General features: G+C 38.1%; 1 protein-coding gene and 1 long non-coding RNA gene across 3 annotated transcripts in view; one reads left to right on the forward strand and one right to left on the reverse strand.

The window, feature by feature from the left end:
• The window catches only part of LOC101166851 (collagen alpha-1(XI) chain), a 45,862-nt gene that overhangs the window by 20,241 nt on the left and 7,208 nt on the right, over positions 1–18,413 (reverse strand). Inside the window, exons 2-21 of one of the 2 annotated variants that reach the window (XM_020704480.2) lie at positions 13,330–13,497; positions 13,136–13,227; positions 12,202–12,323; positions 10,066–10,228; positions 5,789–5,911; positions 4,978–5,091; positions 4,770–4,892; positions 4,644–4,691; positions 4,525–4,566; positions 4,314–4,376; positions 4,162–4,236; positions 3,693–3,776; positions 3,538–3,594; positions 2,020–2,073; positions 1,854–1,907; positions 1,683–1,736; positions 1,532–1,585; positions 1,400–1,453; positions 1,259–1,303; positions 788–841 (exon numbers count right to left, since the gene is read on the reverse strand). In XM_020704480.2, coding sequence (XP_020560139.1) covers positions 788–841; positions 1,259–1,303; positions 1,400–1,453; positions 1,532–1,585; positions 1,683–1,736; positions 1,854–1,907; positions 2,020–2,073; positions 3,538–3,594; positions 3,693–3,776; positions 4,162–4,236; positions 4,314–4,376; positions 4,525–4,566; positions 4,644–4,691; positions 4,770–4,892; positions 4,978–5,091; positions 5,789–5,911; positions 10,066–10,228; positions 12,202–12,323; positions 13,136–13,227; positions 13,330–13,497 — 1,643 coding nt within the window. Of the gene's footprint in view, positions 1–787; positions 842–1,258; positions 1,304–1,399; positions 1,454–1,531; positions 1,586–1,682; positions 1,737–1,853; positions 1,908–2,019; positions 2,074–3,537; positions 3,595–3,692; positions 3,777–4,161; positions 4,237–4,313; positions 4,377–4,524; positions 4,567–4,643; positions 4,692–4,769; positions 4,893–4,977; positions 5,092–5,788; positions 5,912–6,004; positions 6,955–10,065; positions 10,229–12,201; positions 12,324–13,135; positions 13,228–13,329; positions 13,498–18,413 lie in introns of those variants that run through there. The other variant, XM_020704483.2, reaches the window with a different exon arrangement.
• On the forward strand, positions 7,071–12,096 carry LOC105354433. The gene is made up of 2 exons (XR_909058.3): positions 7,071–7,615; positions 9,564–12,096. It is a non-coding gene; the product is annotated as an uncharacterized LOC105354433 (long non-coding RNA).

Here is an 18,413-nt window from a genome sequence, read left to right on the forward strand (position 1 = left end):
GAAGAAAAAAATAGTTACGATGTTAGAAATTGAGACCATTTAATTGACAGTGTATTTACACATAATCATTAATAGACTTTTTTGCAGTAACCAATTCAGTTCACACGTCACATTAAACTCATCAAATATATTGATTATCAAATAAAGTCATGTAAAGCTTGATTTGTTGCTTGAAAGGGAGTGGGAAGAAGCAAACTTATAAAATCCCACCCCACTGAGTTATTTCTTTCTTATATTTTTTCGCATAGTCATCATAATCCAGTTCTTATCAGGGCTATTGCAGATTATTTGTCAAGAAACAAAATGGAGTGCTTATTGATTATCCACACAAAAAAACTTCCTTACATCATTTTAGTAAATATTAATATGAATCATACTTCATTTAACATATGTCTAATATTCATTGATAATCACCAGAATGCATTATTACATTATTCCAATAATTACTAATACACATAGATAGATAAATTAAAAATAGATTAAAAAACGATTGCTTATTGATCACAAAATACTTTCATATCAATTCAGTAAACATTTATACGTATTGCATGCCATGTAACAGATATGTTAATTCAGTACTGAAATAAAAATAGGATTTAGTTTAAAAAAACTCTGCCCTTTTTTAATCCTCATTTTCATCAACATCATTGGTTTTATTAGCAAAGACTTGATCTGATTCAAACACAAATCAAAAATTGTTTTTTTTGTTTTTTTTGTCAGTGGAGCTAAAAGCAGGAATGTTACTTACATGAACAAAAGTGGGTCTATTTGAGAAAAGTTTACTTACTGGCTGGCCTGGGGGTCCAGGACGACCTCTGGGACCATTTAGACCTCTGGGACCCTTGGAAAGTGTGTCATAGTTAAAAACTATGTAAAATAAGGTCACATATTTTATTTTAAAGGTTCATAATAGTGAGTCGTGAAATTTAGACGTCTTTACAACCACTTTCATCCATGAGAAGCTGTGTGCATACTGCTGTGTGTGCATACTGCTGTATGCACATGAGTGTTAAGCAAGTCACAAGTGTGACCTGTATAAAAATCTTGACTTTTACTTTACATTACTGGATAAACACAAAACATCACCCCTCTGATGAGAGCTCAAAACTTCTTACATACAGAAAAGTGACTTTTTCTTAATTTTTCAGCATCTGTCACAACTTATTTAATAGAACAACAGACATTGAACTAACAAGCCAAGTTTTATCGTCCAAAAGTGACTCAAAGCAAACTGTAAAAATATCTCAACTATACTTACAGAATCACCTGGTTGCCCTCGTGGCCCTGGAGGCCCCATGGATCCCTGTTTATAAAAAATTTGACATTTGAAAAATATGAATGCCCACATGCACTCATCCTTGTAATTAAAAAAAATCTGCCTGTTGGCATGAGCTCTCACCTTTTCCCCTCGCAGTCCGGAGGGACCTGCAGGACCAGGTTTCCCCCTGTCCCCCTGAGGTAAAACACAAATGAAGATGGCCATTCTATTAACCAATTACACACCGCCCACTCCTTTGACCAGATAACTCACCTTGTGTCCTTTGTTCCCAGGAAGGCCGGGCAAACCATCAAACCCTCTATCCCCCTGAGAGGTAAAAAGGAACATGAGAGGTGTGGGGGTCAACATTTTCTGTAGACAGAACTGTAATTAAGTGAAATGTATGCGACTGATGACAGCTGACCTTTGCTCCTGCCTCTCCTATTTCACCTCGGCCCCCATCGGCGCCTGCTCTACCCTGATCAGTACACACACACATTACAGTGAGAAGTTCATTAACTGACATTTGGTTGATGAAGTGAAGGTATATGTCAGTGTAATATGTAGAGGTGATTACTTCAGTTAATAATCTTACCCGTTTACCAGGTCGTCCGTTCTGACCTGGGATACCTGACAGTCCTGGAGGTCCCTGAGGTGAAAAAGAGGATATGGAAGCTGAGATACATGGTGAAGTAGAGCAGAGAACCCAAATGCTGAAATGTAACGATGAGATGTGTCGTAATGACAGTGAACTAACGTACTGGTGGTCCCATCTCGCCACTGTTCCCCTTCAATCCTGAGGGACCTGGAGAACCCTGAGAAAAATAGGCTTGTGAAGATCAATGGAGAGCAAAATTCCGACACAAAAGGAGATCTGACCAATGTCTCAACCATTGACTGTATATGAAAAGAAGACTGAGTGGCCCCTCCCTCCTCGATTTCCAAATAGGAAGTACCCACTTGTTCCAAGAAGCCAAAACCCCACAGACTTCTCTAGAGAAATAAAAAGCTTTTACTCAGTCATTCTATTTGTCAGAATAACCACTCTTGCTCTTTTGTAACATATTCTTGCTGATTCTTTATTTTTTATAATAATTTTTCTGTAGTGTAAGTAATTCGAGTTATAAACTGACCAATAAAATAAAACGGCCTCAATAAAAGTACATGGTCTCTCGTCAGACCTTCGAAACGTTTGATTGACAGATTCTCCTGGGGACGCTTTCAAGAAGTAGGGGTGTGAACTTCCAACAAGTTCACTTCTGATTGATGAGAGCGGTTGCCATAGAAACGATGATTCAGACTGACTCAGACCAATTACTGCTTACCGATGTCGTCTGGCTCAAACATGTTGCCGTCCGTATTGCGAAAAAATGGTGACTGAATTAACTTAATTTGTTTGGAGCCGGAAACAGTCATGGGTGGCGTCACACTCACTCGATCCAGTTCTCTTTTACAGTCAATGGTTTCAACAGAACTCAGCTTTGCACAAGAAGAACGTGAATCACGAATGTATCTATAAAACCTAAAATTTAAGCCATCTATGAAAGTCATCTGAAAGTCAGTAAATATTTCTTCTTTACAGTTTCTAGATGTGACTGGGAGGCAAAGTTTAGTTGTCAATTCCCTGTCTTGTATAGCTAATTTCCTGCTTAGGTTCAGAAAGTCAAGACCTTCTAAACTTTTCAGGTTCTCTTTAAACATTACTTTTTTATGGTTCAGCCTGGCTTAGTCGACCCTCAGCCTTCACTTTCGTTATAGTGCTGTAGCCTGGATGGCTGCAAGACATCCCATAATTTACTAAACTCCTTTTCTCAAGCTGCACATGTAAGTCCAATAGCTCTAATTACTGCATTCAGAAATACAGTTAGCCCAAACTGCAGTAAACTGGATTAAGCATAAATTGAGATATGCTCTGCAAAAAGGGCTTTGAAATTAGGTTTGACAGCTTTTTTAATTTGAAATGTTCTTATGGTCCTTTTTTATTTCAAAAGGAGCAGAAACAATAACCTCAACCTGTAAAACAAAATGAAAATCAGAAAAGGATTTTTGTATACAATACCGAAGCCACATGTTAAAGAACAATAACTCAAACCAGGAGTCAGTGTTCCTTTAAATGTTTTATCCGTATCCAATAATATTTCATTAGACGTTTATAAAGGTAATATTGCAGAAAATATTTTGGGGTACGCTTTTTTTAAAGTCAATTTAAAAAGATTAAAGCTTCAAAATGTAGAAATGAACATTAGAACAAAAGTGACCGCATGCATGAGCTCACTTACCAGAGGTCCAGGTCTTCCCCTTAGGCCTAAAGGCCCTGGAGGCCCTTTCATTGACAGCTACAGAAACAAATGATGAAATGCTCAGATGTGTTTTGTTTCTTTCCACAATTGGAACAATAATAAAACTGTTTTAAATGTAGGTTTTGTTTGTGCACCTTGGTTTGCTGCAAGATGGCCTGAGCCTGCGCCTCCTGAGCAGAGACTACAGCGCCTGTCCGAGGATCTCCACCTGACTGGAACTGCACTCAGAGCAGAACAGTTATCAAGTGAGACCCAGTACCCCACCTAGTGGTCTCAAAAGTGTACTGCAATCAAGTCATTTCTTAGTACTAGAGAGCTACAATTTAAAATGATTCAATAGATGAAAGAATAAGAATGAAATAAAAACCAAAAAAGTCACCAAAAAGATCAGTGAAATAACTAACACATATATGTTTAATGTCTTTTACTCAGAACAAAGATTTGGCCCCTGAAAGGCACAAACAGAAAGCTTTTGGCTGCTTTTTCCAACGGCAGTCTTTAAAAATTACAAGGTACCCTAAGGCTTTTTTAAGCAACAAACTGTTGCTGAAATATCACAGTGCCCTGCAGGGCCTCTGGGACACAGAAGCATCTTTCTGTTACCGGTATGAGCATGATGTTTCCTGGAGGGCCTGGTATCCCGTCCGCTCCATTGAGGCCTGGTTGCCCTGGAGGACCCTGTTGGGTGAGAAACAAGAAACGCTAGGAGACATGTTGCGGTGTGTTCGGTCAATCACTCAGCAAATAACTCATACCAGCTCTCCAGGGTCTCCTCGAGGTCCCACTGGTCCAGTGATTCCAGGAGGTCCCGGTTCTCCCTATAAAAACAGACAAGAAGCCTGTTAGACATAGACCTGGTTCAATAATATATTCTATGAAGTTAATATTAAATTCTATGAAGTTAATATTAAATTCTATGAAGTTAATATTAAGTTTCCTTTTTTGGCAATTTAGAAAACTACAAACCTCAGGTCCTGGAGGTCCATAAGGTCCTGTAATCCTTGTTCCCTGAAAATGTAAAACACAAATAGGATAAAATAAGGCAAAAAAATAGAAAATGACTATTATTGGTTTGTTTTTCTTACCGCTCCTAGATACCCTGGCTCTCCTTTATCTCCTTTCTCTGGTATATCCTAATGGACAAATCATTTTTAATAATTTCTGTAAAAAAAACCTTTTTTTTTCAGTAAATCAATAAAATCATGGAACACCTGTGTGCTAAGAGAGTAGCCGGGTTCTCTCTCCACAGGTCCATACCGCTCATCATACTCTTCCTCATATTCATACTCGTTGGCACGGTGGGTGGTGTTGTCATAATATTCATACTCTACTACCTGTCGGAACAGCAAAAAAGTAATAAGAAAGGGAAGTAAATCCATAAAAGTGAAGCTTGTTCTGGGCTTTATTGTCATTTCTCACCTCATACTCAGTCATATTCGAGGCTTCGGTGCCAACAGGGATGTCCTCATAGAGGTCATTGTAGTCAAACTCTTCAAGATCTTCCACCACAGGTTTTTTAGGCTTTCTCTCTTCCTGCAGACCAATAAAAAGGCAAATTTTATCATTTATCTTTTAACAAATTTTCAAACATCAACAGAAAGTAATACAATTGAGATGTTTAGCACAACTGTGAAATATTAAATTTACAACTTTGTGCAATTAGAAGTGTTTAGTAACAAGAAAAAATATCATGAAGAAGGCAATATTTGCTTAAGAAAAAAATTGTCTTAGAGATTGTGAGGGTAAAAATCAATAAGAAAGTTATAAAGTGGAGTTCAAAAGCAGAGAGCATTCATGCAAGCTAGCGTATAAGCATCAATTTCTTATGTAAGTTCAGCACATTACAGCTACACATCTTTTTATCCCCCCAGTTTTTGCTTGCAACAATGCAGTGAAAGTTTTGACACAAAGGTGAATTTTAAACAGCTGAGGAGAAGAGAAATATAAATCCTAGAACTGATTCGAGCAACATTTGTAGTGTGCATTCATAAGGGAGAAAATCATCAAAAGTTTAAAAAAAACACACACATCAAAACTGCGATGGAATGGAGTTGCAGGATTTATTTTCCACAGATCAAAGCCAGCATTTACCCTGCTCTACCTACAGGATTTCAATATCACGAAACAAAACGATCAAATGCCTTTTTAATTTCTCTTTAAACATGTTTCTGAAGTATTTACAGTTAAGTTACTATTCTTTTCACTTCCTAATTGATTTAGAGGAACTCACCTCCTCAGTCTCTTTTAGTATGGAGTCATAGGGTAAAGGTGCATCACAGTCTGGAATGTAGTCCTGACAGTAGGTCTCTGCTGCTCCAGGCTCATCAATAATCAGCAGCTGCTGGATTTCTCCCTGTGCCACAAAAAAAGCAAAGATAAAACTGAGACCCAGTGACTACAACTTTGCTGTTAAATGTGGTATGAACAAAAATAAATGTCAAGTTACATCCATTTAACTCTCGTGACTTTGTCTTTATTGTGTTCATAGGGTCAGATCAAAGTGACCCCACATACTGTTTTTATCGGCTCTCCACAGTTAATCACCTCCAGATCTTTAGTAGGGATTGGAGCCAGAACATAAAAATCATAGGCAGACATTAAGTCTTATACTTTAACACGTGCACACATGTATATGAAGATGAAGCAGTCCAAGCCAAACCCAGTCAGCAGGTCTTCAGCTTAACAGATGGTTCGTCTGACAAAACAGAGGTCACAGTTTGAGGTCAAGATGAGCTCATACCTCATGAATGAAACTAGAACTAAAAAAAAAGACAAGAGAGCCTTTAGATCTGATTGCAATCATTCAGGAAACAACTATTTATGATCTCAATAAATAAAAAAAAAGTAAAAACATCACAGCAGGGCTCAGAAATAGTTAGTCAAAATGTTTTAAGTTGTTGCACTTCATTGCTGCAACAACTTGAAGTCGGTGCAATAAATAGAGCTTTAAGCAGGTTTCTTTTTTTAGTCAGTCAGTCCATCCGTCCGCCAACCAGCCAGTCTAAATACAGGGTTGTGTCAAGGTAGGCATCCAAAGTAAAAATCTCTGCCAAATCAATTCTGTGTATCAGTGAAAGCTGGTTCACTGTGGCAACCCCTGAAGGGAAAACCCGAAAGGTTTTGATTCAATCAACTGCAATCGTCTTAAAATTGCATACAGCTGCACACTGAACACACTTTCCGATTGCTTAGAATTGACAGTTTCATCATTTAGATTTTAAGTTTAAAAGCATTGATGCACTTTAATTGTGTTTGGCAAAAAGACACATTTGGGCTGTAAGTAATTGTAAGGTTTCTTCTGGAGGCAACCAAAACAAAATAAAAATGATTTAAAAAAATAAAGGTTATTTGATTACCGTCGTTTTAAATTTATTTAGATTTATTTAAACTGCATAATATAACTGGACGAATCGCGTATGACGTCAACCATGGATGTTTTTTTCCACCCATAGAAATGTCTTGCTTCCGATGCAAATTTATTTTAAAAAGTCAGGATTTCCGGTTCCGGGTCAGTACAATATTTGCATTGAGTTGCCGTTACAGGTCGGGTAGCGAAAGCTGCCCTATTTCATTTGCAAGGAGCGTTTTCTGGCCATGGCCTCGAAGAAAAGCCCGGCGACTGCTGAAGAGGAAGACATCCGAAAATCCCTTAATGTCTTGACTGAGGACGTGATGGACTGTAAGATCCGACAGCAACAACTTCTGGAGCTCCTGCTGGAGGAGCGGAACCGGCTGCTAGCCCTGAACGAGAGAAAAAACAAGAAGCTCGCCGAACTCGAGAAGCGAGCGGACGAACAGGAGCAGCTCGCCAGACTCAATGAACTGATAATCACCGGACTAAATGTCAGACCCCGGCCAGATGCGCCCGGTGAGATGGAGGGAAGCTCTCCCCCTGGGGAGGGGGAGGCTTGCCGCCCCCTCCCCAGCAGGAGAAGGCTGTCTGATAAACAAGCGAACATCCGAAGGGCTGCGAATCGAAAACACAAACTAGCTTTGGTGAAGGCGCACGGAGAGAAACTGAAGGGAACTGACGTGTGACGTTCACTGGACCCACGAGGTAAAATCAACACTTGAAAAGTCAACTGTGACCTTGGTTAGCAACAGAGTGTTCTCTACTGTGAACAACTTGACCTCAGTTTATTCAGTTACTCTGGGAACAGCTTCTAGGAGGACATTGACCCTAAAAACTCGATTGTCCCTTAATTAACATAGAAACAGATATTCCACCACAGATGACTACTTTCTCAAATGTACTAACGGTGAAGCATTAAAAGGAGAAGAACCAACACAGCCACAGATAGTAAGGTCTGATTAGATTAGATTCATTTATTAATCCCACAAATGGGAAAATTTCCTTGTTATATTGTGTGATATTTAATCAGAATGGAGACAAATTATTGAAAGTGTTGCCGTCTCATCCGGATATGGATGGTTCAGGACGTCCAAAAATGAAATGTGCAGTTGGGAAATGAAAAGACACACAAGAGTCTGCATGAATTTTCAAACCTTTTGCAAAAGGGGAGATGTGGAGAAAGAAACACAACCTGTAAGGCTTTGTGGCTGTCCGCTCTCTCTGTCCTCAAGGCAAAAAGGCTTTTTTATTATTCAGTAAGGGAAGATGAAAACATACAATATACGTCATTAGAATGGTGTGTTTTTGTTTAGTCTGCATAAACACTCCAGTACAGAAAGAAAACAGAGACCAAAAGTCAAAAACAGGCCTACTGGTGACTTTGGTACCTATTATCTATTACTGAAGGCAGGAATCAAGCGTATTTCTGCAATACAATATCCATTCATATATACAATCCATTAAATGCATAATGACAAGAACATAGAAAATATAATAGGACCCCTATAATGCATAATGAAAAGACCATAGAAAATATTATGGAACCCCTGTTCACCTCCACAAAAGCCTGCTTAGTTCAATCCATTTATTGTAGCGATGTGTATTTTTCCTTCTAACACGATTCTATACACATCTCACACATGGTCCACGAATCCATGCATAGAAACTAACTTTGGTGATACAATATAGTCCAAATCTTTTACACGAATGGATTAAATCTGATTTATAGTATTCATTTGGCATTTAAAACTATAGATAAAAATACAGAGAAACTGTTGTTTCTCACTGGCACATTTAATTTTAAGCAACAAAAGCTAAATGTATTTGACATAACAGTGTTAAACATTAAAACCTGGCATGTGGAGTCTTTTAGACGGTTTTGTTCTTTAAAAAAAAAGCGTCATTTTTATTTATTCAAGTATTGTTTGATGTGCTGTAAAAAAAAAAGAAAGATGTGAGATGTTTAGTGCACACAACACATCACTCGCTGTGGTTCTTCTTCGGCCAAATGGAATTGACTGAAGAATCAAGCTTGTCTTTTTGTTTGCATCACATGGACAGAAGACGGCAGAGACACAACAGGAAGAGATAAAGTTTGACAGAAATCAATGATCTAATTCCTGAGCAATCTTATACTTTTTTACCAACATGATCTTATTCATATCTGTGGTTTTCAACCAATGCTTCTGTTAATTCCAGAGCTCGATTGATCTTCCTGAACCTAGCGGTGTTTTTTACATCCCTACTTTATTTATAAAGTGCCAGATCAAAACTAATTTTTTCTCTAAATTACACAAAAATATTAAGAGCTTTAAAATATTGATATTATTATCCAATTCAGCCCTGCTTACTGAGATGAAACCAGATTCTCCTAATAGCATTCTAATGATTTAAATGAGCAGGGAAGGTTTTTAGTCCTAAGCAAGAAAAGGGTCACAGTAGACCACAGTTTAAGTAACCTTTTGGCACAATCCCAGTAAAGGAAGATCCATCTCACTTTCAGATACGCTGGGTTGTTTGGTCAATCTGCACATCATTATCAATTAAGCCTTCACTTTAAACCGATAGCTAACTTGCCAGCCCTTTTTTGTCAGCCAATTACAATCCTATTTTCACCTTTACATTCCTAAATGGTTGTCTTTCTGCTTTCTAGATGGTTCGCTGGCCCTCCTCCATCCCATTCTCAACCAGGAGCAATGCTGTGGTTATGGTGTGGCCTTGACCACCATCACCCGTAAGGTTCTGGGGTCCGAATTTATCCCAAGCATGAAGACGTAATCAGTCCAGACTTGATTAGGGATTTATTTCAAAGAAATCTTTACTTGCATTCCTAAGATCTCGCTTAAAATGAACATTCTCAGTCCCTGAATGGTTTTACATCTTGTTTGAATGTAATTTTGAAGTACCAAACTAAAAAATGTGAATTTCTTATTTTGACTTCAGTCATTCGTGAATCTTCAGCTCATAAGAGGTGGCTACCGAAGTTTATCAGTCAGGAAGACTCTTCCTTTTTTTCCTAATGTTAACAAACCCTTCATTGTTTGGTGACGTTTGAGCAAATCACAGATTTAAACATTGCTGCTCGCTGCATAAGAGTCCTGAAAATGAAGCCTGGACATCAAAACCCAAGAGGGGAGGTGAAACAGCAGACCAACCTCGAACACATCCTCGTCCAGCAGTCTCGTCCCGAACACCGTGACGCCGTCTGTGCTGATGTGCGGATCAAAACCTCTGAGCAGGTCCAGGGTGTCCACCTTTTCACAGTCTACAAAGAGACTCACCGACTGGCCTTCCACACTGTAGGCTACTCTGTGCCATCTGGAAACGACACACACCAAATACAAATGCTTTTCAACTCAGGAGGGGCTAAAGAGCAAATTTCTTCTTAGACTCTCATTTTCAGAAAAAAATATTATTAGATTTAAAAAATTAAATATTGTAGATTTTTTTTCAAGTCTAAAAATTTTTTCCAGAGTTGCAGATAAACATGAAATAATGCTGCTTCAACAAGAAATTACAGAAGAAAAAAAAACAATCCATTAATTTTACTTTTTTTAATGCTAAAAAATATAGAAGGAAACCATGATGCTCCTTTCCTCAGCATTTCAGAATATTTGATCAGCTGTTAACATAGTGATGGGAGCATGGAGACCAAGGTAGCTAAAAATAGATACCTCTACATCAACAAATTTTGGTATCGACCACTCTATTAAAGTATCAGTCCCTGATTCATAAAAGAGAACAAAGAAGTAGATGTGTCAGTTTTAGCTTTTCTTGGTTGTTAGGTAAGTTACTCCTGTGTTTAGTGCCAAAACACCCCCAGCCCACAGCATGTTGATCTGCTCCATCAGTCATGTGACCAGAGGAGCTGCGAGGTGTCCATGTCACCCTTATCAACAACACAGCATGGCTTAGGTAGGTGATATTAGATACAACAGTTTTGTATTCTAAACCTTTTACATTAAAGTTTTTGCCTTGTCAGTGTTTGATGACATTTGTTTTTAGGATAACAAATGATATACTTGAGAAAAAAATTCACCAGAAACTGCGTGTGATCGATATCAGTAATTGGTATTGAATCTTTTATGCAAAAATTAATGGGTAGATATAGAACCTTAAAAGTGTGGTATAACCCACCACTATTATCCCGGCTCCTTAACTAATAAAATATCTTATTGGTTGGTTAGTTTAAATTGAACTGAGACTGCAGAGGACTGTCACTCCTTTATTCAGTTAATCTGCATTCACAGTCAAGTGGCTGAAAAGGGCTTATAGTTACTATGACTACACATCTGGAGACAACAATGTCCAAAATCTCTGACCAAGAAGGGCAAAAAAAGCACAAAGACAACTATCTTTTACATAAGCCTTGCTGCAGTAACAAACACCTTCAGCTGCTCAATTACAAGCCTTGTTGAACTAGTTCTATCTTCTTACACAGTTGAACTTGTTAAACAGCAGTTGTAATATAGAAAGCTCATCTCTGATATTATTGACTGGTGTTAAGGTAATTGACTCTTTTTAAACACATCAACAATCAAATGATGGTGGATTTTAGCAGGAAGAAGAAATCGCCCCACCTGCCTGTTAACATTGTTGGAAACAGCATTAAGATCGTCCCGTCCTTCAAATACCTTTAAGTCTACCTTGACCAAAAACTGGACTGGGCTGAGCAGACTATGGCCTCTTACAAGAAAGGCGGGAGCAGAGTTAAGGTTTTGTTTTATTGAGGATGCTATGGTCATCCAATGTCTGCAATCAAATGTTACACAATTTTATCAGTCTGTTGTGGCCAGTGCTGTTTTTTATGGTGTGGGCTGTTGGGGCAACAACATCACAACGAGGGAAGGTAAATTGGCAGGATAAATCGATCAAGAACTGTGTTGCCGATGTGGGGTGAGGGGGTTCACTGTGGGCTTGCTGGTGGAGGACTGAATGATGAGTAGGATAAAGGCTGTCCTCAACAACACAAATCACCCACAGCACAAGACTTTGGCTTCTCAGAGGAGCAGCAGCAGTGACCGGCTCGTCTCGCTGGACTGCAGAACTTGGTGATCTCTTATCCCAGCTGCTACAGGACTTTATAATGAGATTTTATCAGTTTTATTATACCTCCGAGGCAGCATTTTAAGTATTTATTTCATTCTGGTCTTTAATTTTTTGAGGATGAATAAAGTATTATCCACCTATCCATTGATCTATTCATTCATTTCCTTGCTTTGGGTTGTATATGTACATCATCCCTGCCACAGTGACAAGACATTCAGCATAAAAGTGTCAGTGTTACTCACTTGCCATCAGCCAGGTTGACCTTTCTAAAGGTGGGATAAAATTCTGGAGTTGGTTGACCCTTGTGGTCTTCGTACAGGAATACAGGAGAGCGAGCAACTTCTAAACCCAACTGCTGAGTGCCCTGGTACACCCAGAAACCAAAAAAAAATCACAAAGGAAAGGAAATTATTTTTCTTCATGAAAAATACATCTGCAATTTAATTACCGTATTTTCCGGACTATAAGTCGCACCGGAGTATAAGTCGCACCAGCCCAAAAATGCATTATAAAGTAGAAAAAAACACAGATAAGTCGCACTGGACTATAAGTCGCATTTTAACTTTCACAACCTTATATGACACAATCATAGCAGACTGTTTATCTAATAATTTCACAGTAATTCTTTCTCTTAATTATTTATTCCTTTCATGAAGCATCATTGGCCAAGTAATACTCTGTTTTCATCCTGTATTTGTAGAAACAGTTTTCACTTTTATTGCATTTCTGAATCTATGAAATCATTGGAAAATAGAATATTATGTTGTTAGCCTTCAAGATCTTACTGTAAAAAAAAGTTTGCTGATTCTCTGAGTCACTGAACATCCTCTTAACAATTAACATACCTCATACAACAAATTGACCCAGGAACATCATCTCTGTTCCTCACAAATGAACATAACAGGAGGGTTAACAATGTATTTATTTCAATTTATTTCTAATATAAGTCGCTGCAGAGTATAAGTCGCACCCCTTGCCAAACTATGAAAAAAAGTGCGACTTATAGTCCGGAAAATACGGTATTCTCTTTAGTTTTTCATTGTTTGAAGAACATCAACAAAGATTTTTAGCATTTCTGAAAGACCCTCGTTTAGACTTTAAAAAGTCTGAAGTAAACGCGCTGTGAATCTCTAAGAATGAGTTGATCCAGCAGCAACCTGCATGTTTAATGCATACCTGTGTGTCATACATTGAGAAGAGGAAAACCTGGGATCCTTTCACAGCTTTCACTGTCGTCATTAGTGAGAAGTTTGCAGGGAATGGGGTATCTTAGGGCACCAAACACAGGACATCAGAAAACACATGTTCCAAGATTTACATTTGCTCTCTGAAACAGGCCCGCAAATCATACAACAAACAAACAAACTCACCTGGAAAGAGTTGCTTTGTGGGCACGCTTACTTGGATCTTTTTGTTAATTTTAAAGGAGAGGTCTGTCTCCTTTCTTCCCGTCCTGCTGGTGCACAGTCCTGCTTCCAGTGACACACCCTCCATGTCCTCTGACAGCTCCAGGATTTTCAGGATGTCAATGGGATTAGCTGTGACAGCAAACAACAAATGTTGGAGACCACTGGGGAACTGTTTTTGTCATGCCCAGAGTCAAAAACTCTGTAAAGATGCATTCACATTTATGCAGGTGAAATCCATCCTGTCTTCACAATTGTGTTTGACAAGCTTCTACTCTGACACTGATTACATCCAGGATGAAGTCAAATTCTTTCCATGGTGACAAAAAGGCCTTCTTCTTCATTCATCTTCCATTTAAATGGAATTTGATTTCTAGCTTGTGATTTTACTTTTCTAATTGTTATTTTACTTATTTAAGAATAAATACCCAATGACCCAGTGCTGGCTTGCCTTCACCAGATGAGAATCTAGAAGAGAAATTTGGTTCTTTAAATCTGTAACTTTGTGTGATAATGGACTGTAATAACAAGGGAGACACATTTAAAAAAACATCAGCTGGGGTTCTTAGGAATAACACTTTTATTAAAGACCCACCCAACTACCTTCAAAGCATTCCCAGTGGTCTTTTAATTGTTGTTTTGTAGTCAAAATCAAAAAACCTGCGTAGGTTTCTAGGACAGTCTCTGCAGAGCGGCAGTAGTTCAATATAAATTTGCCTTTAAATTGTGGACGGGACTGTTGGCACGAAGTGAGCCCATCCCCTTCCCATCATCCATCTGTTTACACTCTTTCCCGTGAGCTTACAGCCCCTCACACCCCCAACCTAACATTACCGGTGCTACAAAAATGAAGAGCCATATTGGAGCTATCCAGCCGTACAGTTTGAGACCAGATGCCAGCTCAGACGAGGAAAACAAAGACGCACATGGATCTATTTGTCTGCATCTGAATGTATCAGAATAGAATGCAGCAGGGAGCTTGTGGCTTTCCATAGTAGCTTGTACGTCACGCCTACAAGCTTTTTCCAATGGCATTTTTTCATCTGCTCCTGATTCACAACGGTATGAATAAAGGAATACAATTTAAATGTCATCCATCATGAGAAAATGTCCACAAGAAACACTAAAAAATACAAATTTTATCGGAGTGGGTCTTTAACAAAAACATAATAATAATAAAAAATCGGACTTAAAGTTTCATTATACAACATTGTTGTGTCAGCATCTTCTCAAGATCACACTCATGCAAATGTATTTTTTCTCAATACTGTTTATTCAGTGTGATATTTTAAGCAAATAAAAGTGACAAATCACCAGTTTGAAGACACACAGTGAGATGAGTTTGCATGAGCAAAAAAAAGAAATTGTTTGTACACGTATATTGCCTAAATCTAAAATTTGACATGATACAGATTTGAAACCAAATCAACGCAACTTTGTCAGAATGTAGTCATTATTTCAGGCAGTGTTTTTTAAAAACTCTTGTACTACATACTGCAAAAAAGTAAGGAACACCTAAATAATTAAGCTTTTATGTCCTACAGAATTCAAGTGCATTGATTGATAAATCCTCACTAAAATTGCTACTTGTAGGAGCTCAAAAACATCTGCTTGCTGCAGGTATTTAATATGATTACATAATAAAGCAGCTTCACTGGCTCCATTTTAAATCTAGAGGTCTCCACCACACAAACCATACAGGTTAAGGAAATGAGCACATATCATGCTTTCTGACAATTTGACCCGACACCAGACAGAGATGCAGGCGAACAAACCTAGAACAAAACAAGACAGAAGTCAGAAGTTGCAATTAAAGCAAAACAATGAGACTAGAGGAGAAAAATCAACTGCATACTAAATCTGTAGGGAACCTTGTGTGACAGAAAGTAGAAGAATAAATAGTAGGGGAGAGGAGGACATGTCTCTACTGGTGTGACTACTTTTCATACGCATCTCTGGGTCTTACGTAAACCAACCATCTGCCTAACACCTTTACACACACACACACAAATGCACACACTCTGGTAGGCACACACGAAGCTGGCAAACTATCAAAGTCTGAGAACCAGATGTATTTGTTGCCCTTTATTTCAGTGTATCCGTCTGTTTGCCAGTCTTTGGCCTGTTTGCCTGCTGGCTCTGCATCAGCTTGTAATTCACTCTGTCTCAAGGTTTCTAAAGGTAAAACTATAGCTGTTAAAACTTCCAGGTGTTTCATGTTTCCTTTATGGGCTAACAAATAAGTAAAAAACACGTTGATAGTCTGACTTTTTGCTCGTTTCGATTCTCTTACTGCTAACTGCTATAACTTCTAACACCATAGATCAATGCTTTATGAAACAGTATCTATTAGGAAGAATTCAGTCTTCCTCCAAACTTAGCTCATTTTAGGCAGATGTATCTACCAAACTCAACCTCTTTTTTTCCCCCTTGCTGCAGGGCTGCATCCATGCCCTCCCTTGTAAGATAGATGTGGTTCCTTTTTGCAAACGTAAAATCAGTTCCAATGTAACAGTTGTATTAAATATTGACAGTGAACAGGTGTCTGACTTCCCCCAAAACAGCAAAGCAGGAATAGAAAGTGACATTGCCAAATGGTTCTTTGCGCAAACACCAAAGTCTATAAATTTCTTTTCAGTGACTCTCTTTAAGAACTCTATTCTAGCAAAGAGGTGGTATTTAACTGTATTCAGCTGTGAGTCCATGGCCCTGATTGAAAGATCTTGATCCTAATCCCAACAGCTTCCCATGTAAATGTCAAAAACTGAACTAATAACAGGACCACATCATCAACAAAAAACAAAGATTATCAGTTATCAAAGTTACAGTTATTAAATAATTCCAATTGAAAAAATAGTGTGAGAGATCCTTTACGGCCAACCACCATGCCAGACAGGTGATGCTAAATCAAGTGGAGTTATATGGTACATTGTAGGGGTGTAATGTTTAAGTGAATTAATCGACTTAATCGATTAATCGATTTTTTATTCCTATGATCCAACCAGATTGATCCATCTGAAATATGTTGTTCATTGATTGATCATCTTGATCATCAATATACAGACTTTAAGCAACCACAGATTTAAAAAAAATGCTTGAAATGACATGATTCTAAATAAATAGGTTGTTTCAAATGCTGGTTGTGTTTTTTTGTTTTTTTGGCCAAATAATATGTTATAACCTGCCACATAATCGCCACAGTTTGACAGTATAAGGTTCACCAGAAATAAATGAATGACATTAAATTAAAGAAGAACACCAAGTAACCCTTCTGATTTTGTTTTGATACTTTAGATCACTTCATTGACCCCAGTTTTCACCATCACATGCAACATTTCAAGTTGTCAGGGCATTTTTTTTTTTGTTGGTTTCCTTTCTGAGAAATTGCATCACTAATGAAAACAAACAACAGTTGGATAAGAAATTATCAAGCAAGAAATCTGAAAGTTCTGTTTATTTCAGAAATGGAGTCAACTGTTCTGTTAATTTCATCTGTGTATGATCTGTTACTTGCTGAGTAAAGCCTTGGGTAGGGGCAATAAAAAAAAAAAAACAAGTCCTACTAAATGGAGAACGATCGACTCCCAAATGCACATATTCATACATTTAATACTGTCAAAAGTCTAGTTGAACATGATCTTGATTTCTCTTGAGTTTCAAAAATCTAGTTCTCATAAGAAAAATTATTGCATTTCATGTTTTGTTTCATGTTAATGTGTCAGACCAGATAAACCAGAGCTCCGTCAGTCACCTTCTATAGATTTTTACCAAAAGTCTCCCAAACGTGCCAGTAGATCAATATCTAAGATATATAATTTTGTGGAGAAGTCCAAAGTAACCTCCCATCCATCCATTCAGTTTCAGAACTCGCTGAATCCCTTCTGGGATCACAGAGCCACTGGAGTCAACCCAGCTGCTGCCGGGCAAAGGAGTGAACTGGTCCAAAATAACTCCCTCAAGAGGGAATTACATAAGCATTCGGACAAGATATCAAAATATGTGATTGGCTTTGCAATTGCAGTTGAAAAGCAACTCACAGTAACTCAGAGCCCATCCAAACCTGATCTGCCTCACTGCAGGCTATATTAATGTGCTTGAACTGTCCTTTTTTTACCAAAGGCCTGCATTTAGAACCAACAGCTCATGACAACAGATAAAAGGCTCAAGTTAGCAGTACTATCTACAGATACGACTTCATCTGAGTCAGAACTAGCACATATCAACAGAGATTTTACATACAATGTGCCTTCAGACCCGGCATTTAAATACCTGGACATCCCATTTTGGGTTACATTACCACAATAGTTAAATCTGCTTAACTGGAGCCCTTTGACTATGTGTGTAGAGGGTCAGCTCAAATATTAACTTGGGTCTTAAGAGATTAATCATCTCACTACCGTTGAAAATGTTTTTAGGTATGACATAAGTGTTTGAAAAAGGAAATTAAGGAAAATATTGACTTATTCACCAAACAAAAGTCTATGAAAAGATTTGACAGAGAACAATTAGTAATTACATTTAAACCAAACTATTTCTGAGTTTGGACCATATACATGTACACACTGGACTGATGACGCTGATGACCCCTTAGTGATTCTAAATGGCAAAAAGGAACAATGGGTGGGACAGGCACATTACCTGGAGTGTACTCCCCCCAACACAATGGCATTTCAAAACGGCTTAGAGTTTAGGAAACATTTAGTTGAGTTCACCCATGGGTCCACCCACATGCCAAGTAAAGAATAATACATACAATTGAGCTCTGATAAATTTCTCAATTTTATCCACCCCAACCCAACTTACACACAAATTTGCTGTAAATGTAAAATAAATTAAAATCATTTAAAATAAATAGGTTTAGCTATAGCAATAGCTATTACAATTTGGCTGCAAGGTGCATGCAGACGTTTACAGGAAAGCCACTGTCAGCTCTGGGATCTGGAAGAGAAGATTCAGTTGTAAAAACCAAGAAATGAAAAGCAGCGCTGACAATAAAATGCACTACAGGACAAGACAGGACATGGAGCTTTTTGCTTTGTTTGCAAATC

Source organism: Oryzias latipes, chromosome 1 (assembly GCF_002234675.1).
Source record: "Oryzias latipes chromosome 1, ASM223467v1".
NCBI lineage: Eukaryota > Metazoa > Chordata > Actinopteri > Beloniformes > Adrianichthyidae > Oryzias > Oryzias latipes.